Source organism: Pieris brassicae, chromosome 3 (assembly GCF_905147105.1).
Source record: "Pieris brassicae chromosome 3, ilPieBrab1.1, whole genome shotgun sequence".
Taxonomy (NCBI): Eukaryota; Metazoa; Arthropoda; class Insecta; order Lepidoptera; family Pieridae; genus Pieris; species Pieris brassicae.
In genome coordinates, this window is record NC_059667.1 from 4,118,289 (window position 1) to 4,145,997 (window position 27,709).

Sequence of the window (27,709 nt, forward strand, 5' to 3'; positions counted from 1 at the left end):
ATACAATCTTTATTATCGTAATGATAATACCGAATTATGTAAATTACATCACCTACACAGCCTCTTCACAGGAATTCTCATTATAATGTTAGGCCTATCTATATGTATATTTCATTACGCATTTTATTAAATTTGGCAAGCCAAATTGAACATTTCCTATAGTATTCACACACGTTGTTATTTGTAACATGGTAATATACAAATTGAGAAAATAAGGAAAAGAGAAATCTGGCAAATACTTAGAAGGGGAACAAGTGAAATTGTTGATAAAATTCACACCTCATTATTTACTGAGAACAAATTTCCGCTCGCTACGGACGCTCAGTCGAATGTGAGCGTCGTAGCGCGCGGACGTAGATGCCAGAGTTGTAGCAAATTTCGTAGCATATCGTAGTTGCGTAGTCACGTGTATAGAAATCACACTCAAGAAATTCATGAACAATTTTTGGAATTGTAAGTATAATATGTGTCTCATTAAAGATGTAACTAAAACCAATTTGTTAAAATTTTTAGTTATGTTTAATTTAATTGGTGAAAGATATTTCTTTAACGATGTTAATTAAACAATTACAGTATTAATTAGGAATCGTCTTCTCGATTAACAAGGATTTGATTGACAATTGAAATTTTTTTTCTTTGATATTTTTGAATAAATAAATATAGATAAGGATAAATCTCACATAAAAGAAAGTTGCTACAGAACTTTCATTTGTCGATAAGTATTTAACGTCCCATTTCTCTCTAAGGAGATCTCTATGAACAACCTTGATAAAACGAATAACAAATAGGGAATTGTTTTTCGATAAAAATATATGTGTGTTTTGGTAAAAGAAAATATTCCATGTGGCATATGATGTTTTCGTTAATATAAAATAATTAGTAAAAAAAAATCTTTATTTAGATTTATTAACTCTGTGTATAATTTAAAAAAAAACTTTTTTTTATAAATCTGATCATTTATTTAAAAGACTTTTAAAAAATATTATCATCCCTTAAATAAGGACCCTTAAAGTCCCTTTAAAGACCCTTGACTAAGGTTTTTCATATGCATAAATAGGCATTGAGTACATCGAAATAACACGTAGTTGAGGACGATCGCGAATATTGAGGAGTCGACAAAATCTTGAATTAAAAATTTGTACAAATGCTATTCATTTGGTTGCTTAATCTATTAAGAAAGAGTCTGTCAGATGTCATTGTAGAAACGATATATTCTTGAATGATACCGGTGAGGACCAGAGGATAAGAGGCATCTCCGCTCTACAAATCTATTGTAAAAACGGAAAAAATAGCAAATTAAAACATAAGTGTCCTACAACCCACTTACTTCTAATTTCTAAACACGAATCACCGAGTATGTCCATAAAATGCAGAATTATCTTAATTTGTTGACATTACGTCACTGGAACCATACGTTGCCGCATATTGTGTACATAGTATTAATTTAATGCAGTTTACGTGTTTATGCTAACGATATTAGGCAAGACAGCCTAACCAATAATTTGGAATTATCGTGTTGGTTAATGAAAATAACAATCTCAATTACAGTGTGGGACAAACACCACGTTTCGAAACGCATAGCATTAAACTTGAATAAGTCAAGTAAATTTTATCAAACTTTTCAACTTCTGAATCCCTTTTTATTTCAGGCTCGGACTGTTTAACGTCCGTTCTAGTGTGAATAAATCTACTAGACTAGTGTTGAGTTCCTAGCATTCTTAAGTCCCCTAATAATATACGTCATTTGTCATTGATAATTTGTTTAAAATACTAGCTGTTTTGTTACCCCCAACTTAAAACATTTATTGTCTGGCTACGGAATTTTTCGGCAACAGAAAATTCTTCGCATTAACGGGCATCAGTATTCAAAGCGTGGACGTAAAATTCCTAAAAAAGTGAAAATGGAAAAGAAAATTTTAAATGACTTCAATTATTTTCCTTGAACTCTGAAAACCACCAGGATTTAGAGTTCAGTATTTTAGTTCTTTTGCTAACAAGGTATGTATCTCGTGTATGAACGGTGATCTTGTCAGATTTCTAAATATAAATAACAAGAATAGATTCGTCTGAACATGAGACCTATTTACGTAAAAGACAGAGGAGCATGATTGAAGTACGAAAGTCAAGTTATATTTAAATAATCTGAGCAAAAATGGTTGGTAACGTCGTGGTAGTCCCATATTTTTAGCTTATCCAATAATAAAACACCTATATTAATAATACAAGTTTATTAATAAATATATAAGAAAGAATGCCTGAATTGTTGAAGTAGACAATTAATTACGAATTTAAATGAAGTGGTGTTACTGGAACTGTGGAACAGTGGAACTGTTTTTTAGTGATAAATATATTCCGTTTTTTTTTTCAGGTAACTTTGATTGAGAAATATGAAGGTAAGGCTCCTTTGTATTTATGCTTACAAAACCTATCGTTTGTTAGTCGTTATTAAAATTCTTTGATCGTTTTGCATTATTTATTTATGCTATTATTACTTACCCTAAGTAAGCTACGGTTGCCCGTAAGCTGTCGTTTGTTCGTCGTAATTAGAGTTCTTTGATCATTTTGCATTATTTATTTATGCTATTATTACTTACCCTAAGTAAGCTACGGTTGCCCGTAAGCTGTCGTTTGTTCGTCGTAATTAGAGTTCTTTGATCATATTGCATTATTTATTTATGTCATTATTACTTACCCTAAGTAAGCTACGGTTGCCAGTAAGCTGTCGTTTGTTAGTCGGAATTTAAGTTTTTTGATCGTTTTGCATTATATGTTTATGTTATTATTACTTACCCCAAGTAAGTAAGTAAGCTAAGGTTGCCCGAAAGCTTTCGTTTGTAAGTCGTTATTAAAGTTTTTTGGTCGTTTTGTATTATTATACCACGAAATCTCTAATAAACATATGTAAAGCTATTACTATGATGTAACGTTTTACGTCAATAATTATTAATATAATGATGGAGACAGACTAGAAATAAATGGCCAAAACCAATTATCCTTTTGTTTCATGTCTCAAAATTCCGTGGGAATTATAAATCATTTCGTTGATACGAATTTTGTCAAGAAATGAAGAGCAATTATTTATTTGGGTCATTGTTTTGAATGGGTCGTAGTTCGTAGATACTTTGAGAACTTAGTAAAGTTAAATTGTATAGGATATTACAATTAAAATATTTTCCGTCCTCTGTTTATAAAACTAGTTCTCTGTTTAGAACTACTTTATTTATTTTTAAACCTAACAATAAAATATTTGCAAAATAACACAAAAATATATAAAATTATAAATGTGTATGTATTATATAAAATATAGATTTTAGTTGGGTTATTATGGTAGGGTTTGAATCCCATCATGGGTTTAGGCTTCTTCTAGGTCAATTCGTCTTTGTTTTTAGAGAATTGCACTTGTACAATAATAAACAATTATTCAACTATTTTTTCTTACAGAGTCTAACTCGAGATCTTAGGTTTTATTTTACGAATATAGAGAAGCAAAATTGTCGGATAATAAAAAAATTAATAGGTGGCGGAGCTGGCCGCCCGTAATTTAACAATTTACATAGCCTATACAAGAAAATAGTGTGACAAAACAAAATCAATTATGTTTGGTATTAACTATCAATTATTTTGTATCTTATTTGTAAAAGATAGGTGAGAAATACCAGGAATAATGGTTGTCAACTTCGATTCAGCACAGCTCATAAACACGTTTAAAGAAAGTACTTTTTACATACAATGGGAGATTAGAATAGATACCTAGCGTACATCAAAACTGCCGTAATTCATGACAATTTGCTGTATACATTTAAAACAATTTGGCGCGAACTTTCGAACTATTCACCGCACTCCAATTATATACTTCTAAAGGACAAGGGGACTGTTTACTATTTCAGTGTCAAATTATTGTAACCGCAGCGTTACCCTTGTCATTGTGTTTATAAAGTTTCATTGAAATGTAATATGTGAAGATTAATTTAGCTGTATGCTATAACTGTTGACTCAAGTGTCTGCCTCGTTGTCGTGCGTTTATTGACTGGCTATGTCCTGAGGCTGTGAATTCGATGTGCAATGTCTACAAAGTAAATTGTGCAGATGTATTCGTATTTTGATTTTAAGTCTAGGAACCGGTTTGTCTAAAATACTGGTAAAAAGTTCTATCATATAACAACTCTTACATTTCACAGACAGATTTTATCTTAAGAAACCTCCTACCACCCTCGTTAATAACTGACCCACGTAGGTGTTTAAAAAGTTTTAGAAATACGATTAAACGTACAAGCTGAACGATTTGCTCTTTAAATTTGTAAATTTATTTATTATTCTTTACTTACTACACTGATGACTATTTTTATAGTTAACCATCAATTCGTCAGTCTTCATGGATTAGTATCTAAAACCAAAATCTGTTTTATTAAACTTTAAAGTGCTATAACATATAGTTTAACTAACTAGCTGGCGATCGGCAAAATAAATACAATACACAATTATAAAAAAAAAACTTTATCCATCTATCAAGTTAATGACACAATCGAAATGTGCAAAGCATGGCAAACATGTAGAAAGTCGATACCTAGTTCCAAGTCACACAATGTTGTCACACAACACCAATCTCGACAAAGTAAACACAATACAGCTTGGCTTAATACATGGCAATGGCCACAAAATCGGTAATGTGGTTGTTAATGGAGGCATATTGCCATATTGAAATATAATTATTAAATGCTATTTGGAAGTTTTGACAAATACATGTCATGATTTAAGTACGATCTTATACTGTGTTTTAATACGTTTTATTGTTTATCATTTGGTTAGTACGTTTATGGATAAATGAATAATAAATTGCAAATGTCATTTGCAATGGGCCGCGGGATTCAAAGTCAAAGATGCAAATTAAAGTTTAAGATGAGCCGGTACTTTCTTCGCTCAACAAATACAGCAAGAAAATGCCATAGAGACCAAACTTTTTAAATGTATTTTAGTTTTTTATCTATCCATTTTTAATCAATATTATGATTACTACGTAGTTTAAGAATATTGTTAATTCTTTTTACATATGTAAATTGGCTAGATATTTAATCTATTAACAGATTTTGATCGTTATTAGTACCTAAGGTGTGGGTACAAGTAAGTACATATTAAAAACTCCAGGTGGTATTGATGCAAGTCATACCTGAACTACCTACCAATTTACACATTTACAAATATAAACTAAAGATAGTAGAATAGAACATCAACAACAGAACCCACTCTTGTTTTTGATAATTAGATTAATATTTATATGGTACATAAAACTAAATAAAAGTTAGTGGCAATAGGATATTATTATATGTATAGCTCAATTTATTTTCTTCTTTCTGATGAAATCACTGACCATATAACAGAGTATGAAAAATATTTAGAATAAAGTAATTTCTTCGTTTACACAATCCACTTAATATTATGCAGTTTTCTTTGGCGAATCTCCAAAATCTTTTGTTGACACTGCGTGAAAGCCACTTACATCGTAGCGGTTATCCTCATAGTTTCTCTAACGGTTTATCTGTTCTAGTGTTCTAGTGTTCTATTTTACTGTTATTATGCGGCAAAAATGGTAATATTTTATGAAATGTGCGCACATTTGATTTGTGTGCGGGTTTTGAATACATTGTTTTTTGTTTCAATTAGATGCTTAATATCACTATAATATTTTAATAATCTTTTTGGGTTAAATGTATAGCGCCTGTTTACGAAAATATCGTTAAAACCGACTGTAGTATTCGGTGTCCCGTGAATTGTGTACTGTAGTTTGCGCTTCTTCCAAACTAAAAAAAGGATCAATCTAACCACTGACTGGCTGGCGCAAAGGCCCTGGAGACTGATTTGTGTGTATAAAACGTATACGAAGTCGAACCTAGCGGTTGAATACAATTTGAAAGCGCGGTCTAGAGTATGACGTCAACGATTTGTGATGACGCTTCACACGCAGTGGGTGTACTCCATTTATAGCCCTTAGATTTCTGTATTTGTTTCAGTGATAACTTTTTCATGAGTTTAGAAAAATACATTAATTAAACTTTATGCTTGATAGTTGCTCGAAGACCTAACACAGATTTATGAAATACTAAGGACAATCCAGTGCCGTTGCAACCCAATATGGGTTTGGCCGCAGATAGCATCAATTTTTAGTGATCAGACTTGTGTGTGTGACTGTGCCTGACATATGTGATCGATTTTTGCGTTTGGGACAAGCTTACGATGTTTGCTTGCCGTAATAGCTAGTGCTAATTGCGCAAATAGAAAGAAAATTCCACTGATGCTCAGCCATGATTAAAACACACCTCAGAGATGAGGGTTCATGACTTCACTGCTAATCTGTTCTTAATGTAAAATATTGTAGTAGAATTTAGGAGTAATTTAAAAGTCAATAATCTATCCTATATAAATAACAATAATAATAAACAATCGCCCGTTTTAGTCCCAACAAAGACCCGGAGGTGAGATTTATAGCACACTATTATAACTGGTATTACGTTTACTTAACGCTCTTATCACTAAACTGCCGTGATAAATGGACTTCTCCTAACTTTGTGGGCGTACTGTATTTTTAGTTGCAAAGCGTAGGTGCATTATTTATGAAGATAAAATCGAAATAAATATCGGTCTGCACAACGTGGAAACCTGTAAACAGCTTTTAGGTTTACTTTGTTCGCGAATAAGTAAGATTGAAATCTTCGCCCATTGCTCATAATAATAAATTTTTTATAAACTTTATACATTAATTATGTTAAGGCTTAGGCCATCCACCTATCCTCACCTGTTTTCCTCTGCTTTCCTTCCTTACATCATTTATTTTGAATTTATTTATCACATCACAGTTGAAGTGGAATTGGGCCGGGCACTTGACGCGTTTCAAGAATCAACAGTGGGTAACTCGAATAATAAAGTGGAACGACCCATTGGGTAAAAGACAACCAGGGACGTCTTATGCAAGATGGGACGATTAAATTAGAAAGAGCCAGGTTTGGTAATCGAGAACTAGTCCTTGTTGAAGAACATTCAACTCGAAAGGAGGTTCTCTACGTTACAAAAATTAAAATGTTTTTACTAACAAACTATTTTTTAAGAGGAATATATTTAAGATTAATTGTATCTTAGTTATAACAGTCAACGCGCAATTTGTTTCGCACACTTATCCGTTCCACGACTGAGCGTTTTTCAAGGCAATTTTTGCCGCGCACCACCGCTATGTGTAACCAGCTGCCCACTGAAGTATTTCCGAACCAATTCGACTTAGGGTCCTTCAAGAGCGTGCCAATTCTTAAAAGGCCGGCAACACACTCGTGAGCCCTCTGGCATTGGGAGTGTCCATGGGCTGCGGTATCACTTAACATCAGGTAAGCCTCCTGTCCGTTTGCCCCTGTTCTATAAAAAAAATAGTTTTTTTTATCACATTCTCTCTAATTGAGTTTACACTGTGATTAAGTGATGTGTTTTACTTAACACAGTAATAAAAAATTGACTAATGTTGTAGTGACAGACGATTATGAAAAAACATGAATTTTCCGCATTTTCTTTCTAATACAATTTCATCCAGCAGAAAATCAATTTAGATAGTCTTTGTTCATTTTAGAAGAAAAATTCCCTTGATATGTAAAAATGTACGCGAACAAAACCGCAAAAACTAAGTAATAAAGGAACATTATGTATGATCATTCAATGATCCTTGAACGACATCCGATGCGAATAGAAACTGCGAGACACAATTTCAAAAACGTGTTCTTGTTATCGTATTTTAAGCCATATGTATTTAGCAATAAGGCGAACTTTAGACTGTTCAAATTAATCTACGACTGTCGACATCTAAGGATAAGAGGATTATATTATCGAGGTGTTGAGGAAATGTGGATACGAATGACTTGATTTGGGTTTGTAAGAGCTTAGTTTTTGCCACCGCAAATGATATGACTAAAGGAAATTGGGATCGGCTTCTTAAGCTTATCTTATCTTATATTATTATACTTATCAAATGCTCGCATCGAGCATGCTCGGTGTGTTAAAATTTTCGTGTAACATGCTCGTTATTCAGTGCTCAATATTCACCAATGCTTTGGAGGACCTGGTTCTCCTCTGTATAGTTATATTAAATACAAAGTTTTTTCCTTGTCCCACTCCATTTAAAAAAAAAATACGACAGAAGGTACATGTGCTCGTTGCGTGCGCTCGTGACCAGTTAGTGCAGCGTACTGACAGAATAAATGCTCGATGCGTAACACTGAACGGATTCTTCAAAAAATCGCTACCCGGGTCGAACACAAAAAGCAAGCAACGAGTGGTTCGTAGATCTTTAAATCGACGTAACAATATATACTGATTGCACGAATCCTCTATGTGTAACATGTAACATTACACTGCGAGGACTTAGAACTTAGCTTTATAATTTATACACACAGACTTCATTTTAATAAATGGCATTGAATAACCTTTAATAATTGACTTACATTTAAGATCTATACTGAAACTATGAGATGGAAATTAATGAAAAAATTCTGTATATTTGTAACGAATAAACTAAAATTCTTCTTGACCGATTTAATAAACCAAGGGGATGACCACATGAGTTATGGTGTTTAATAATACGTGTTCAATAAAGTTCCTAAAATAAAGTGTAGGCGAGAAATAGGTGCGATCTAAAGGGTTACCGACCACTTCGAAAGCTTTCCATTACCTCGGAAAATCCAGGGAAAATCTAGTACGACGTGTCTGCCTTTGACAAATTTGTGCAAAGAAAAATTCTAAATCATACCCTGCGGATAGAGAACCGCTTATTTGTTGAAATAATTTCCAACTCTTTGCTATTTATATTGATACTAGCTGTGTCATTTTAGTTTTATTTCTAATCATAGATAAATCTATTTTAAAAAGACTTTGAAGTATTGTTATAATCTATAAATGATAGATCTTATAGTGTTATAGTGTTATAGTCTATTAATATCAGACAAAATATATCATTAAAACAAATGAAGATCGTTATAATAAAGCTTTCTACTCAAAAAATATCAAAATACCAGCCATTCTAAGAGTGAAATTAATTTGTACAATTTGATGAGAATTATAAATCCTTCAAGTTCAACAGCTGAGAAATGGTGTGATAAATCTCAATTTACGTACATTGTGGCCTCGAAGGTCGTTAAAATACTTTTATTTTAAATTCGGTAATTTTTTGTTAATGATGATTGGCTTGATCCCTTGGTGTTGCATAGAAATGTGGGTCTCTCTGCATCTTCTACCGCATTTAGCATGGAGAGTGTTCAGAGGAGTGCTTTGGATTTGATTTTGGAGTTTTATCATACGCAAAATACGAAACTTCACCCGTATTACCTCAACGTTCGTCGTTCCACAACTAAGCGTTATTTAAGACAGTTGCAGCGCATCGTCACTATGTAGAACTAGCTACCCACTGAAGTTTTTCCTAACCAATTCGACCAAGAAAAGAGCGTAATGATTCCAAAAACTCGTCCGCCCTCTGGCATTGACAGTGTTCGGCTGGCGGCGGCGGTATTACTTATCATTAGGTGAAGCTATGCCCATTTGCCATTTTGTTCACACGGGGGCAAATAATAATAATAAAATTTTCGACTACGGCTTGTATTTGCTTGTTTTTCGGTATCGTGAGAAATGTAATTTCTTTGATTGAGCGTTGATTCTTGACTGAGTGTTGAAAGGGTGTTCTGAAGAAATTTTTCTGCTATACCTGCTTACCTGCTGCGTGGTTTTATTTCCGCATCTCGATGGCAAGTGGTAGATCCACAGTATATTTCCAAACTAGCGAGTTTTGGAATCTGCTCTAATTGGAGGCCAAGGACGACTTGCCTCAAAGGCCGCCAACGCACCTAAGCCGCATAACAGGGGTGTGCGGTAGCTGCAGTTAATGGCTGATCTCGTTTATTATATAAAATCATGTACTAAAAGCCAATATATAAAAGCCACCCCTACCACTAAGTGTCGACTCTAAATGTTTACCTTAGACTCAAAAGACAGGTAACGTCTTGCCTATAAAGAATCATAGGTGCAGAAATCTGACACCACAACTGTTAACGCCACCAAACTATTATTGACTATCTGTATTATTTGCATTATTTTATACTGTTTAAAACTCAGTAAAAATATCGTTATTCCTAGAATAGTCTATTGTTTATAGAATTATTCGAAAGTTACATTCAGTACCCTTAGCACTAACAATACAGTTGAATTGTTAATGATAGAACAAAAATATTTTTTGTATGAAAATATTGAGCAGTTCCGTAGAAACTAAAAATAGAAGTACTTTACACTTTAAAATAATATTCATGTAATTGAGTTTGTTCATACCATATCATATGATATATGGGGCAAGGGTGTATCCAGTTGGGAGGTTATCCCTTGGGGCCCTTAGGCCTATAATAATAATAATAATCAGTGGCGCTACAACCTTTTAAGGTCTGGGCCTCAGATTTTCATGATCATTTGTTAATCGAATAGGTGATCAGCCTTCTGTGCCTGACACACGCCGTCAACTTTTTGGGGCTAAGGCAAGTCGGTTTCCTTACGATGTTTTCCTTCACCGTTCGAGCTAATGTTAAAACCTACGACCTCAGGGATGAGAGGCGCACGCTGAAGCCACTAGGCCAAGACTGCTCGTGGGCTTTATAGGGTTAAAGTAATTATTTGATACGCTTATAAGATAATACGCCGCAATATTGTTATGGTTTCTTTTCAAATTATATTTCAATAGGAAAATCTAAATCCTTGTACCCCGGCCTACAGTTGATGTATCCCTGAATATGCAAACCGAACCAGAAATCAACAAACAGATCAATCATTATTTTGCTTTCGTACATTTTGTAGTTTTTCAAAACTCCTGAAGTTCTCATCAAAAGTAGGAAGTTCTTTTTCAAATATGAACTGGCCATTTATAGGCAAATTAAATATTTACATGAAAATTATTATAGATTTTATGGTTAAATATATTTTCTCTCATTAAAAAATTTACAACACTCACTTACATGTATTTATACTATTTCCGTGCGCAAAAACAAAATATATGAACATTTTCATTTAGACATATTTCATATGTAGGCGCTGAACTGTGACTTCCATATGTCATTATTCATTATGTTTGTCTTTAACTAAAAGTATTTTTTACAAGTTAGGTCTGTATTCCGTTAACATTTGCAAATAACAATTCCGTCCAACATTAGCATAACAAGACCGCGAATTTGCCAGTTACGACATTTTACGCTTTATTTGTATTCAGTGTTTTTGTTAGTACTTTAGTTTATTTGCTTTAAACTCAGCTCACTGTAAAATAATATATATGCGCGGAAGTATTTTACAAAACAAAATTACTATTTATTTACCTGTAAGTCGTAGTATTATAACACGAAGGTTGTGTGTTCGAATCTTACATATTGATTTGTCCTTCTGTAAGAATACTTTCTCCACCAATTAACGGCTAATCCAACGAATTTTTAAAGTGTTCTAAACTGTTTATACAATAAACAAAGTGATTGATGATGAAAATATTCAGTAAAAAAATCCTACAATAAAGTTCACAAAAATGAGTGCATTGAAGAGTGAAAGAGAGAAAGAGTGAATTGCAATCTGGCCTATACAATTATTACGGCTTTTATTTATCAATTTGTAGACTTAATTTTCTACATAACTTAGTTCAAGCTATTCATAAGAATTGAAGAAGATTATAGAACACTAAGACGGTGTTTATGACAACATTTAGTGTTCTATAATGTTTTGTTCGTGTGTCCGAGATACCGCATGTGCAATTATATTCACTACACTAGGTTTAATACCTTAAAAGGTTTAGTTCTGTTTAGACGTCTTATTTCTTATTGAGTCAATATATTAAATAAAGCAATAAAGAGACATTACAAAGATGTATTCATATCTAACATAACAAGTAACTGTTTACAATATTGATATCTAACAAATTGTGCCTTGATATCCCCCGAGAGCCTACAACTTTGTGAATTTTCTGACCCTTTGCATAATAAATGGTGTAAGTTTTGCGACATTTTCATACAACAGACGTCTTTTTAGGTCACTTCCTTGAATAGAAATCTTGAGAGAAATTACTTTTTAATGAAATATCGGTCAACTGTGACAAGATTTTAATTATCTCTCAGAGTCATCTTCAACTATTATTATATAGTATTCTGTAACTTCTTAGAACTTAACTTGCTAACCAAATTTTAATAACTCAAAAAGGCCTATTGGTAAACGTAGACTCACATTATTGTTATCATGAAGATCGTAAACAATATAATCAAAAACACGTACACATTAGGTTATGGGTTTATGGATGGGATGAAACAGGCGATCCTAGGGTATGCAAAATAACAAAAGAGAAACCTTTACTCTTGGTAGAAAAATAAATTGTCACGGTTCTCAAAAGAGATATAGACAACTTACAACATAAAATTGGTACAAAAAACAACATTAAACCGACAAACAGAAAAGATCAATAGACAACATCACCTTAAAATTGTAAATTGTAAAACTTCAAGTTTTTTTATAGTCAAACACGCGGGAGGTTCATATCTTTAATGATTTATCATTCTCATGTCCATTGTAACTCTCAATGCCAGCAACGAACTCGGGAGTCCCGAGTGCATTGGTACGCTCTCTTCTCTAAGGCCCCAAATCGTATTGGTTCGGAAATACTTAAGTAATTCACATAGTGGTGGTGCGCGGCAAAGACTACGTGGTGATACGGACCCACATGTTTTTAAAGGAAAATGATCAAAGAACAGATTATATCTATCGTTTTTGTTCCTTAAAATTAATGTTTACCATTCCAGTTAAAAATAACACTCCTTAATCAGTAACGTATAGTTATACCTATATGTATAAGTTCAACTAAACTGTTTATTATTTTCCAAAAAATATTTCAAACAGTTTTCGAATGATTTTTACTTTTATGAAAAATCTGGATATATTTTCTGTTACCGTCTATATCCGTACTGTTATTAAAAGCTGGTCCAATAAACTTTATATTTTATATAAGAAATAAACTGTAATTTTTTCATAGAATTTTTACATTTTATTAAGTTCAGTTCAGAAAAGTAATGATAAGATATGTGGCAGATATATATTTTATTTGATGTTCTTTTAAAGTCTTCAGCAACAGCTCGAAATATGAATCATTTGGATAAGAAGCCCCTAACTTAGTCGACTGGCTTTATACTATTGGATATATACACACATAGCAAATAACTACAACGTTCTCACTTCCCCCCCAAAGTCGACCACAACTTCATACTCGGAATCACATTAACAAAGGTATTAAGAATAAATACAACTTGTCGATCTTAGGCACTGTGGTTAGAATTCGATTCTCTCTTTAGTTCTTGTAAAAGCAGCCCCTCTACCAACCACCATATAGTATTTAAGTCGTATGGTATATAAAATTTAGGTTGGTAGCTTATTAGGTTTCTACAATTGAACAGTAACGATGTTTGTCTTGGGATAGCTTAAAAATTACACGAAATTATTACATCTGTCTAAACTGACATTAAGCTTTTCTTTATTCGCCCAGAGCGCAGGCTATGGTTTTTCGACCATACCATCGACATCTATTATTTATTCCATGTACACTCAATTTCTTGGTAGTCGTACAATTTTAAATATTTTGTAAATCACAATTGTGTATTAATATTTCAATAATTATAGGATGTCATAATGTGATATAGCAAAATAAATCAGTATTGTTCGTAAATATGTATTTATTTCTATTTTTAATTTACAAGGGCCGTTCAGCCAGTAACATTTACTTTACGTTATTTTACATTTTAAATGTTATTGAAAAAATAGTAATCATTCTTCGAATAGGATCATCGCGGTTCTTTTAGTTTGTCCTCGGCTTACCTTTATCAAAGCTTTTTTCCCTTTGACGCGGTCAATGGATCCTCATATTGGTTTCATTTATAAATGGCTTTGAAACTAAAGCAATCGTCTCAAGTAATGGCGATCGTTTTATGCTCTGTGGGCTTTTTTAAAGAGTACTTTGATCTCTAGACTAATGTTTTAATAACATTTTGTAAAAAATAGAATGCTACTATAATTTGTTAGGTAAAGACAAGTACAATATATAATTGTTACATTATGTACAAAAAATAAATGGTGGAGCTACAACTACTTTTTAGGTTTGAGCCTCAGATATCTGTTTCTGTTTCATGATCATTTGTCAATCTAATAGGCAAGTAGATGATCAGCATCCTGTGCTTGACACACACAGTCGACTTTTTGGGTCTAAGATAAGCCAGTTTCCTCATCATGTTTTCCTTCACCGTTCCAGCGTATGTATGTATACTGGCCACTAAAGGTTGTAACAATCCTACATGGGTTTTAAAATCCGTAAATGAAATTTTGCAAAAAATATATTTTCATGTATATATATTATTATAATACATGCAAATATATATAATACAAGAAGAAATAAGAACTTCCTTACTATTCTCAGGTTATAGTTTCTAGGATAAAAGAGGCCAACATTATAGTAAAAGGGGATTCTAGATCAGAGAAAAGGTACCAAAGTATAAACGTCAAAGTATGACTCATCTTGAAATTGTATAACTACAAGCCTTCTTTTTTTGTATAGAATAGGGCTTGAGGTTCACCTGATGTTAAGTGATACCGCCGCCCATTGACACTCTAAACGTCAGAGGGTTCGCGAGTAGCTTTTAAAATTTGGTACACTCTTTTCTTGAAGAACCCTTAGTCGAAGTAGTTCGGAAAAATTTCAGTGGGCAGCTGGTTACACATAGCAGTGGTGGGTGGCATAAACTGCCTTAAAAAAGCTCAGTTGTGTAACGGCGGACGTACGGGTATAATACGGGTGGAATTTCGTATTCTGCCTCGACATCCGATGATGATACTCTGCTGCAGATCTGAACAACTCCTCTGAACCCTCCGTCGTAAATGCAGTAGAAGATTCCACCAGGTATTCCGATGCTGGCTGTGGCTTTCTATAGTTCCAGGAATAAATGAGCCTAAAACAATAAAAAATAAAAGAAATCTCAGCAAAATATATTTTTCAAACGACACGCTAATATCACCTTGATTATAATTATTGTGTATTTCATTAATGTTTTACAGAAAATTGTTTAAAATAATTATAGTGTTGACCCATATTCAATGTGTAGGTTTTCTGAAGCCATACGTTATACATTGCTGATACTTTATTGCATTAAATGCAATCCTAGATTAATGTATTTTATACGAGCAACACTGGCCTTGTTTCTATAATATTATTAGGCCAGCGAAGTATTATATTAAATCATTTTTCTTTGGTTGTAAATTTTTGAAAACAGGAGTTTTTCGATTAATTATTGTTTACAGATTCTATAAGAATGAAATATTTTTAAAAATGTAATTTATTATATTATAAAACAATTATTTATACTTTAATGATTCCTAACGATTGGAGGCTATACATACACAATGAAAATGTCCAAAACATGTATGAATTAAACGCTTATTATGGAGAAAAAATTCAAAACGAAAGTACTTAGCCACAGCTGACGCCCGGTTCTGCTACGGCAATAACAAGCTTACAATAATAAATTATAGAACATAGCTACTACAATATATGGTTTTTGTAATCTTATACCGCCTATAGCTTAGTGACTTAAGCATGCTACTCTCAAGTATGAGGTGAATTCAAATCAAGGCCTTATACCAATAATTTCTTGCTATGTGCGCATTCAACATTTGCTACGGTAAAGACAAGCATCGTGAAGGAACCAACATGTTTCCAAACCTGATTTAATATGCGGCCAATACCCATACAGAGTTGTTGCGCTAGAAGATGATTATTTTTACACACAAGTTAAAAAAAAACTGTAAAAAGAAAATAAAGCCCGCGTCGTGAGAGGTCTTTGTCTATCACAGTGTTAAAGACTACTAGTATGACTGACCGGACGGGTCAATCAAATGTTTTAATAGATCTGCATGTGAATTTTTTGATTATTAAAGCGACAATTCAATGCTTTTCACCAATCAAATTCAGCGATAATAAATAATGATTAAATTCGCGTTTATATTCATAAAATAAATTTTATTTAAATGTGTGGTAGTCATGTAAATCATTGAATATACCTATAAAATATCCTTAAAGTGTTTAGAATTATACTTACTTATACTTAGCTATTCAGTTGAAATAAAGTTACACTCTTAGTGCTTCAGGGTATTGAGTTTCAGTCGAAATAAAGTAGAAACAGGACACGTGTTAAAGTTAGTCATAAAACTCAGGCAAAACCTAATTAGTCCAGGTCACGTAGCCACCCCCGCTGTACCTAAGAAGATTTAAACCCGGCGTGTTGCGGTTTTATTATTGGATTATTTAATAACGTTAACAATGTCAAACAAATTGTCTTATCGCTACGGGCGAACTTTTTAGGAATTTCAAATTCTTTATTGGGATTTATTAAATTAATTTCTCACTTAACAATACAAGTTTATAACACATAGTATTTTTTGTAGAAAGAAGCATATACATTAGAATATTTAACTTCACTTTGGTCTTGATCTTGCGGCTTTATTTCAAATTTACTTATTTTTTATGATAGACTACTACTAAATATTTATATGAAATTGCCAAAACGTATAAAAAATTTAAAACCAGTATCGCTATAATCCTTGTTATTGGCCTCAGATTTTTGTATCTATTTCGTGATGATTAGTTTTCCTAACAGCAAATAGCCTTCTGTGTTTGACACACGTTGTCAATTTTTGTATGTAAGGAACGCACGAGTTGACACGATAATTTTTTAACGAACGAATGTTAAAAACGCTTATATCGGTTAGTAAATTAATAAAGTTAGAAATATATATATATATATATTAATTTATATAAGTAATATATATATATATATATATATATATATATATAGTAATAATGTAAATTAATAGATGGTAAATAAAGTAATATTATGTTATTAAACAATAATAAAAAAGTATACTAAAATAAATAAAAGTCTTTTATTTTTCTCTATACTAAGGTTATTTAAAATTTTCATAATATGCATTCTAGAACAATTAATCAAGAATATTTTTATTTGATTGTAATTCACCTTATTTTAACTATATCTTATCGAATATACCGTTATATTGCTTAATCAATGTAACATAAAGTCTTAAACCTATCTTAATCAGGATTTTCCAAGAACAATTTCTAATCGAATCTCGTGTTTTCAGACGTCAACCACACTCGTGCTGCTGATACACTTATCTCTTCACACCGTTGATGAAGGCTTCGCTATTAATCCCAGTAAGTATCTATTATAACAAAATAAATAATAATGCCGCCATTTTGTGCCCACTATATTCTCGATTAGTATTTTAAAATAAGCTGTTAATATCAGACATTGCTCTGAATCTCAATACACACACACAATAAGTAATTTCGACGTTTTTGTGTACAATTTCGATATAGTTATTTCAATATGTTTTCACGCCATCCGCAAGGTTATATCAAGGTTATATATAGGCTCGATTTTGTATGACTTATTTATTTTCTATCTTTCGTCGTGTTTGTATTTATACGTTCTAGATGTTCGTATTGATTTGAAAATATATTAATAGTGAGAGGAAACCTGACCTTTTGTATTGAAATTAAAAATTAGTAATAGAACTATATCGAAATATACGTAGCGGTGATGTCGCATTGAGTCCTTTGGATGGCGCGGTAAAAGAACTCAACACTAAACTGAACACATCCCGTGTTTAGCAATCATACCTATATCAAGTTAAGTACTCTTTAAGATCTATTCTCTAATTAATCAATGAATATATTTTATTTCTATATTTACACACGCTCGTAGTGGCGATATAGTGTAAACCATCTCATAACCAAATATTAACGATGGGTGGGAGAAGGCTATGGGTAACATATTCGCCTTTTGTAAAGTAAACGTCGATTAACTTATAAAAAAAATACTGTGATCGCAAACAAAACGGCATTTAAAGTTAAGAGGAATTTTATTAAATTCTATGAAAAAACAATTAACAGAATATCAAAGAAAGGAAATTAATTAGAAAAGGAAGCCGAATTGTATTAAGAAATAATTTTCAGTTATAAGCGTCTCAATTTGCAAAGCTAATGATGAATTTTCCCTTGTTTACGAAATACTGGTATTCTCGCAATTCTCTAATTATCTTAAAAAATGTTTTAGCCGTTCTAATTGTTCCAGGCATACTACCGACAGTTTCGTGAATGAAAGTGTCGGTAGTATGCCTATTTGTAGTTTCTATTCGTATTGCTATTTCTAAGTCTACGAGATCAGAATTTTTATAGGAAAAAATTACAAACGACTAAAATATTTACCATTGCATTTATTTGTTTTAATGAAACAAATTTCCTTCAAAAGTTAGCTTATTGGATTAACGTACGTATATATGTTGTATTTTGCCTGACTTCTTATTTGTTACGTATGTACTTCGAAGAATTGGTTCCTGAATAATGGATTAATGTTAAGAAATTGAACGGGATATCAAATGGAAAAGTTTACTTATAAGGTGTAATCTTGTTATTTTTTGAATATCGACGAATAAGGTTTTAAGGAGTTCTTTTTTTTCCCTTAGGCTTAGTGGCATTCAATTAAAGTTGTATAATTTAGTTTTTGGCGTTCATGTAGGTGTTTCTTTGATGATCATCTACTTGATACAAGTACACATACAGATAAATATGACAGATCCATACACCATTGAGTAGAACATTTAAGTACATTTAGAAAAGATATTGATAAGATACCGTATACCAATTTTTACTCGGAAAAAATTTAGATTTAAATATACAATAGAAGTACATTATTTATAAGTGTAGCTAACTTTATACGTCAACCCACAATGTATCTTATTATTTTTGAAACATCAGTTGTATCTATAACATATTATAAAATTAAATAGGTTAAAGAATGTTACGAAGAGTTTGTTTGTTTTTAAAGCGACCCGAGATTGATAAAGACAATAATTTAATGGACGTTTATGATAATAACAATACATAATTTATACAATAGTACATATGTTTACGGAATTACTTACAGAAAAAGGAAAATATGTATGAGAAAATTTCTATAATCTTTTGTTTTTTAAACCTATTGAATACAAAGGATCATATGATGTTTATTTCATTGTATCACATATCTTCGGCATTGAATATATTCTTTGTCAAAACCTGAATATATTTGATCTGAAATCGGAGGGATCATTTATATTCTTCTAATATTTACTAAAGAAGGCGATATTACATACTTTAGGATCCTAGTGTATATGTATATAAATTAGAAAGCATTTGGCCTGCCCGGTGGCGAGCAATTTTTATGTCTTTAATCGACTTAAAACTGGAAAAAAATAAAATAAAGAATTAACTGTAAGAAAGATATTATTTATAAATATTTTACAGGGTGATCAGAATCTATGAGGCTGATATTTTCGGAGCTGAATGAATTCAAGGTTGTACCATAGACAGTGTAATATTATATTTAAAAAAAAACACGACAAGTTTAGCAGGGATTCACCTGGTTCTCATTCGAGGCACATTTTTGTATTGAACAAATTTATGAAGGCACCCAAATATTTTATTTTCCAAAAATAAGGGTAACTTGAAGTATAGTCTGTAAATAAACAGAAAACAATTAATTCTGACGTATTTCGTGTTATATTAAGTGTTAGAATTCTAAACTAGAATAATATATAATGATAAATCTAAACATAGAGCTTAAAATAGATCTATATTTTTCTGAGTAACGCAAGCTTTATAACCACAGCTATTAACATTGAAAAAAGTACTGTTTTCATAGTGCACTAGGTCATGAACGTGATAAAACCCGTATTTCTGCCTAATACTTACATATTATAAAAACTACCAATAAATATTGTTATACCTTAGGTATATAATTCGTTATGGTTTAATGTAAATTGCGTAAAATTTAACATTGCAAAAATTCTTTCCAAAATACACAAAATGTACGCGAGTTAGCTGGAAATATATAGCCGGGGCCATATAAGAAACAATTCATTCACAATATTTTTTTAATTATTTACTTTTATTCCTTATAAAGTTTCTATAAAGCCTGTTTTCGATATCTTATATTCAAAGTTACTCTTCAGATTCTAATAAGTTTTAATTGTCAGATGTGGATCTTATTTCGTATGATTCTTATTTAGGGCATCAATACTTAATGTTTATAATTTTGTTTGGCATGTTTGAAACTTCGCTATGTATTGGGATTTTGTTTATCTTATACATCTATCGTATCGTACGATCAAAATTGTAGACCTATATGAGGCATGTCCTACTTCTTCTGGGCTTCTACGTCTTCCTGTTTTATTGTTTATTTTTAAGATTTTAGAACTTTTTTAACATTAAGTAAAACTTGACTTAGTTGAAATATATGTTATACGACGAAAATCATTGAATGGACAATACTGATCACATTTGCCTTTAACATAAACTATGTTTTAACAATTCCTTATTACAAATCATGTACTAAAGTTACTATCTTGTTAGGTACTATGGTTTTTTATAGTAAAACCAACGTAATAGGCAAATACTTCGTTTGGTATAAATATCTCAGTCTATACGAGACACATGCGTTATTATAATAATGTACGGAAAGAGTATTTCTGAATGCGATGAAGTACAAGGTGGTCCTTAGGAAGACACTAATTGACAATACACTAGAGAGACAAAATTATAAGATTTTAGGGAATTTGTCTTGTAATCATTATATGAAGTGTTGATCAAATTATTTATGGACAAGGGTAAGTATCCTAAAGGCTTATTTTTATATGTCAATACTAAGACGATATAGAAATTCAAATAATCAGTGTGTTCAAACTTCGAACAACTTTACACCTCAACATGATCGGAATGTGTTTCCGATCTGTCGAAATAACATGGAATTTTTACCATTCTCTGCCAAGTGTTTATCTGTCGGTAAAAACGTCTAACTTACAATACGGACTGCTTTATCGACGTAAAATCGCGTGAAAACAAGATACGTCCAGATTTATTTGTCTAAGTAGATAACGAAATTGCACTTTGGAGTTGAGACAATCGTGGTCCGTCATGTTTACTGCAGATGTGACTCGGTACCGAGATTCGTGCTTAGAACTTTCGAAGTTACGAGTCTGCTGCTTCTAATGCATTTGAGACGAGAATCTGAAACCACTGAGAATGTAAACTTATCAAGCTGGTTCTATATTATATATAACAAATAAAAATTCCAAGTCGTTAAAAATATAAAATTGTAGGTTTCTAATACTTGAATTCATAAATATAACATGCAATAGTCAATAGTAATAATAGTCTGTGCTCAGTGCATGATATTATTCAACTATGTACAGTAATATTATTCTATGCACTGAGATTAGCTCTGCGATTATCTGTGTAATGTAATAACTCTTGAAATAACATTTGTAGAAAAATATCTTTTTTGTGGTCGTTTCTAGATCGGTATGTATACGAAAAAAATATTGTAAAAATTATATCTTTTACATCTATATATATATATATCGATGATATTTGACCTTAACTTCGCACTTCGCTTTCTCCAGTGAGCTTTCGTCCTGCTCTTCAGGCGATTGACCACCCCGCGACGGCCCAAGCTGAGATTCGAGTCTCACAGGAGACGCCCTTGCGCTAGCCGCGGGATAAAACACCATTCTGGCCGAACTACGCTCGCCAAAACTGAGCTGAGCTGTAAAGGCCAACAGCGAGATTCCATAAAAAAAGTGAAGTGGGGATTTGTTTGTCAGTGCTCGTACTGTTGATATTTCTGTAAATTACTTGAATAAAGTGTTGTATTATTGGAGTTTATTGTTTTGAATTATCTTCTCTATGGAATATACAAATACGAATGAAGTAAATGACGTCAGCACGGCTGACGGAGCATACGGAGCCAGTTATTCCGTTATATATGAAAATGAATGTTGTATTTGTTATTGTCAGGAGTAAGGTTCTTATGAAAGAAAAAAAATGGCGGGGAAATTAGAAAATTTAAGTATACTTTTAGGCAATTCTGTTTTTTGTTATCGAAATCAATATTCATAGTTAACGGGATTGGCATTCAGGACAACGTCTGTCGGATTAGCTAGTTAATTATAAAAGAGATTTAATCGTGTACGTTTGAATCGACGTCAGTTAATTTGTTTAAAATATCGATATTATTATTATACACTTATACACAATCGCATATTTGTCTTAAATTACTGTTGAGAGGAAGAGGAAGTACTATAAAGGCTGTTTAGAAGAGTTTTTTGGGTTGAGCCTTGCCTCGTTTCAACACCGTACGAGCCGTTTTAATTTAAAATTTCATCCGCATCCCCTTGATGCCTGGATTCATCCATGGTCCGCACGGTTCACAATTTTCTTTTGCGAATTAGCGAACACGCCGACTCTTCCATGAGCCGGCAACGCACCCACTAAAATGTGTATCCATAGGCTACAATGACTAATAAATATAAAAAGTCTAACTACTAAAATGTGTTTGTTGCGGCACTGATTTTTGTTATAATCGTTGTAAGGTGGAGTGTGTCTAATTAGACTTCAGTAACGTCAAATGATATTATAACTTTTCACAAGTTTAGATTTTTTATTTAACGAAATTTTACGCTATAGAATGAATTAATGATTTGTCTGAACTTTTAAAAGCTTTTCCAAGTATTGATTTTAAATTAAAGTATTTTTTATCTATTTATTAATCTCAATTGTAGATTTTATCTCAATGTTTAATGTGTGTTCAAAATACATACAATGTATTAAAAATAAATAAAGTTTACAAATTCTTTTATATTTTAACACTCCAGTAGTCGCATATAAAATAGATATTACATTAAAATATAACTTAAAATCATCTCTTATATATTTTTTCATTCAGGTTGCTCTTGTATCCGGTTCACATCGGGCGGCGAAGGTGCACCTCGTGGAACTTTCAGCAGTCCAGATTATCCGCGAGCGTACCCACGCTCCCTCTGCTTACTTTACACATTTCTTGCTCAGCCTCATCAGATAGTTGAGATCGTGTTCACGGACTTTGACATTCATAAGGAACATCTAGAGTAAGTACCAATATAGGGCTCTCTTCTTTTTGCTTGGGTTTCGAATCGAATCTGTGATGAATACTTGTAAAAATGGTTTAGATAAAAGTGATGAATTGAGTGAGTTACTGCCTAATTGGTGCTAATTGTATTAGGCAAAGTTGTCATAGCAGGAATTGAAAATTAGTTTTCTGTTACCTAACATTTGGTTTATATACAAATTAGACACGCAGATTTTTTACATCTTTTTAAAAGAATTTATTTGTCGACTGAATGATGAGTGTCGAGCACAAAGAAGGTCAGAATTTTGCCTTAATGGTTAGAAACCTGTTGAAATGATTCAGATATAAAATAAATTATTTTCCGTAATTAACTCCAATATAATTTAGAGGTCCACTTCTTACAAAAATATCTGTGTATCTAAACGTTCGATTAAAAAATATGGGCAGAATGTTTTTATAAGGTAATTTCAAGAGTTACGAGGGTACCATGATGTAGTAGCTTTAACCTCAGAGTCTTCTTGCCATAAAGTGTTTGAACTTATCGGGTCCAGCTGATGCTGATATTGCAAAGTAGATATTGCAGTAAGTAAGCAAACACTCAGATATTTTAGCTTCTTTTCTGCGGCTTTCTGTAGCCAATTAGTATAACAATTTGGCGTTGGGAAGTACGTTTAATGTTTCTTTAATAGTGGAGATTTAAGATGATCTTAAAGCGAACAAAATTAATTAAGTTTAACAAAAAAGTATTAAAAACGTAAAAAGAAGAAATGTAAGTATCCCGTATGTTTTTTGCAAACTGCAATATGCCCCGAGACATATGACATACCCCACTGCAAGGTTTTTTAAACTGCTATACATAAATCTGTCCCTTCAAAACAATTTCGTATAATTAAAAAAGAAGATCTTGAAAAACACCGCCTCCTACGCCAATTAACGAGATATTGATTGCGCTGATATGATAGAATGAATTATAAACATTTAAAACATAGATTATTAACAAATGCTTTTTATTATTTGCTCCAATAACAAGAACCGCTCACATACATAAAAATATTTGATCATGTTTAGCAAAAGCGAGGCAAGGAATAATATATCGTAACTAATAATAGGTATATGAAAGCGAACGATGTAAGAGTGTTGTTTGTTTGTACGTTAATGGTTTAGTATCATAGTTTTCGTATAGTAGAACCCACCACGGTTCGTCATCGCGTTCAGCGTTCTTTTGTTTTATGACTCCCTTATTATTTATAATTGATATATCCAATTATGCATCGACCATAGAATTTCTGAGGTGGTCTAAATATACCCAATAGGGATATTTTACTATTAAAAAAAGTCTTCATGTATTTAGTTTTCCAATTAGACAGGTATAATTTATAGTTGTCTCATTTATCGAGGCCCCCGCTTATAAAGATCGAAAAATGTCGGCTCGAACCTGTCCCAACCTGACAAATTGTCTCTCATATACAAGTCAACTACAGCACCTCGTTCTCGAAATCTCGTTTAACCAGGCTCATAAGTCCCATCACTAGAGGATGAAATAGTGACGTGATCTCTGCAATTCTCAATGATAGAGGTTTCTCACTTATCCAGGTCCCAGTTAACAAGGTTTCACTGTATTTATATTGTATATTGAGGTGTGGAAAACGCGACAAATATACTTGTTTATGACATGATAAGTACATTCACCTGTTTGATGTGTTTTAATATCAAAAGTATAGCGAGCTTGTACAAATATCGAAGTTGTGTTTACCAACTGTCCTGACGTACCTTTCATTCTATCTATACTATATGTATATTTCTAGACTGTATATTTCTTACTAAACACAACATTTTCTTTCAACGTAATTATTATATTTCATGTACCCGTTGACTCGCGTTAATTTGGTGGAAGCATATTATAAGTATAGGTTATTCAATACATGGTCCATACAACATCAGAAACTGTTCAATTCGAATCAGAAGTTCCTTAGGATTTAGAATTAGCGCGTTCAACCAAATGTATAAACTCTTTAATCTTATAATTTATTAAGTCCTAAAACAATATGCATTCAAATACAACAAAATATGACTTGACCAATTTTACTTAATAATTTCATTAAAACAAAGAAATTATATACGATATATAAGGAATAAAAATCAATATAGCCAAATATAAGTATATATATATGTGTGTTAATGATTTAATTATGTTCGACGTCCTGGTGGATAGAAAAACTGTGCACAGTTTGTGTTTCCACCACATCAACTACCTTTATATTAAGAACACTTATACAAAAATAAATAAATAAATAAAATAAATAAATAAATAAACGCAAAATTAAAACTAAACCTTAATTAACATGATTACGGTATGTAAAAATATTTGACATTAGAGTTTCATGAGGCAATTATTCAAAAAACTAAATGAATTTAATGACTAAACCCAAAAAACGTGACACAATATTCCACTAAGTGTTGCGATACTAAGTAACCATACAAGTCATATTCTTAACATCTGTTGTAATGTCTGCCAATTTCCAAGAAATCTGGCAATTGACATTTAACACGAGTATCACTCTCGAAGTAGCACTAAAATCTACATAATGCACCAATTCACAATTTTGCTACACATTTGTAGCAATAAGGAAACTCCTACATTCGTAGCGTCGCTTTAATTGTGATTATAATAATAAGCATCAAAAGGCTAAGGCATTAGGTGAAAAAAATACAGTTATTGAACAGATTAAATAATATAAAAATTAAAGCAACGTTTATAAATAATTCGGCCAAATTTTAGAATATCAACAAAACCAAAACAATTATTAAGTGTGCAATGCTCGCGTAATCTTTATGCAAGTTAGTGCGCACCCACGGTACAAACTGAAATAGTTTCCATTTCCAATGTCTAGCGATTATGATAGACCTTGATTGGCGTAAACTTGAACCGGCATGCTTTAGACCCAAAACGTTGACTTCTTGTGACACAAAAGGCTGAACAACTTCATGCCTAATTAAAAAAATTATCACGTCACAGATACACAATCTGAGGCCTAGATTTGAAAGATTCTTGCGTCCTTTTTTGTGAGGTTATTAACTCTGTTAAGATAATAACATAGCATGTATCATGTCTTTTGTTAACATAGCTTTTACACATTAGAGAAAACACTTTTTTAACGGATTGAAGCTATGTATTATTATTATAAACTTATAATTATTTACATAAATTTAAATTTTTCTGACGTTTCGCGTGCTTTAAAGCATGCGTGGCATGTATTCCATTCAGAATAGTAACAGCACCAATTTGTTCTGTATATTAATATTTTCAAAGTCTTCCAGAATCGATAATCGGATATAGTGTTGCCACTATTTCTTTGTTGTGTATAGAGTACAGCGTCGACTCCTTCGCTCCAAATTGCAGTGGAGTGAAAGCTTTAAGCCGTCGTTCAAGGGCGACGATTTTGGGCGCAATAAACTTTATTCGACAATGAAGAGCCTTCGTCTACGTGGATCGTTTATCAGATTATTGCTTGTCATGAAGCGTCTTACCGGCGTATACTAGCAATCTAGAGTTCATTAAACGTGTGATGAATTTCCAGTTGTGATTCGTGAGTTTTACGTAATATTTAGTGAAATTTAATACATTCGAAGGTAAGGTTGTTTGAAACAAATGACATATGTGTAGCAATATAAAATAAGGAAGAATTGAAATTGGTATCTCATTTTATAATATTTGGTAACTATGCTAAACCAATACAACTCAGCTAAATAAAGGCATATCAGTTTAGGACTGTACAACCAAGCATAGGTTAAGTTTTTTAGCTGCTTAATGTATCATATCAGAGTTGTATCATACAGAGTTGGTCTAGTGACTCCAGCGTGCGAATCTCATCCCTGAGGTCGTAGGTAAGGAAAACATCGTGAGAAAGAAAGAAAGAAAAACTTTAATATACACAATATACAGGATTATATATGATAGGATTCCCTGTGTTGTGGAGGTAGTGGAGGTTTTTAAGGAGGTAGATAAAGATGAAAGGGCCTCGGAGGAGAGAGGAGAGAGGAGAATACAACGCAAACCTATCATAGGTTTGCGTTGAATTTGATTCTGTATGTCGGGTGTTTCCAAAAAAGTTAAAAGCTTTGTTTCTTTGAACAATTTTGAAGTTGAGTAGCGGAAAGGTTTCCTATATGATCTAGGCTTGCCTTAGACCCAAAAAATCTACGGCGTGTGCACAAGAGGCTAATCACCTACTTATCTATTAGATTGACAAATGAATTGCCACTGATTTATTTTATTCTATGCATCATATATAAAACTTCACTATCGCTCTAGTAACAGTTAACTCCTATTGAACGACGTGTTAGAATTTTTTGAATACAACTTACATTTATCAAAGACATATATCGATTCCATTACTACAAATCTATTGGATACAATCTAATTCCCAAATTGCTTCTATTCACGTCAAATTGTACCCCAATTACGGATAGATTAATGTTCTACAATACTCATTGTTATTTCAAGACATACATTTGTTTCTTTTATGTAAGTATTAAAGGAAAACATATACGTAGTACTTTCTACTATATTTTTCGAAGTTGCGCCTTTACCAAAATGTTTTCAAAAGATGCAAAAGATCTTTAAAATTAAAACTGTTCCT

The 27,709-nt window shown here is 32.3% G+C and overlaps 1 protein-coding gene across 1 annotated transcript in view; it reads left to right on the forward strand.

The window, feature by feature from the left end:
- Positions 1-331: 331 nt before the first annotated feature.
- The window catches only part of LOC123707075 (suppressor of lurcher protein 1-like), a 49,867-nt gene continuing 22,489 nt past the window's right edge, over positions 332-27,709 (forward strand). Inside the window, exons 1-4 of the mRNA XM_045656854.1 lie at positions 332-453; positions 2,369-2,393; positions 17,224-17,296; positions 22,908-23,088. Of these exons, the coding sequence (XP_045512810.1) occupies positions 2,388-2,393; positions 17,224-17,296; positions 22,908-23,088 (260 nt within the window). The 5' untranslated portion in view covers positions 332-453; positions 2,369-2,387. The remainder of the gene's footprint in view (positions 454-2,368; positions 2,394-17,223; positions 17,297-22,907; positions 23,089-27,709) is intronic.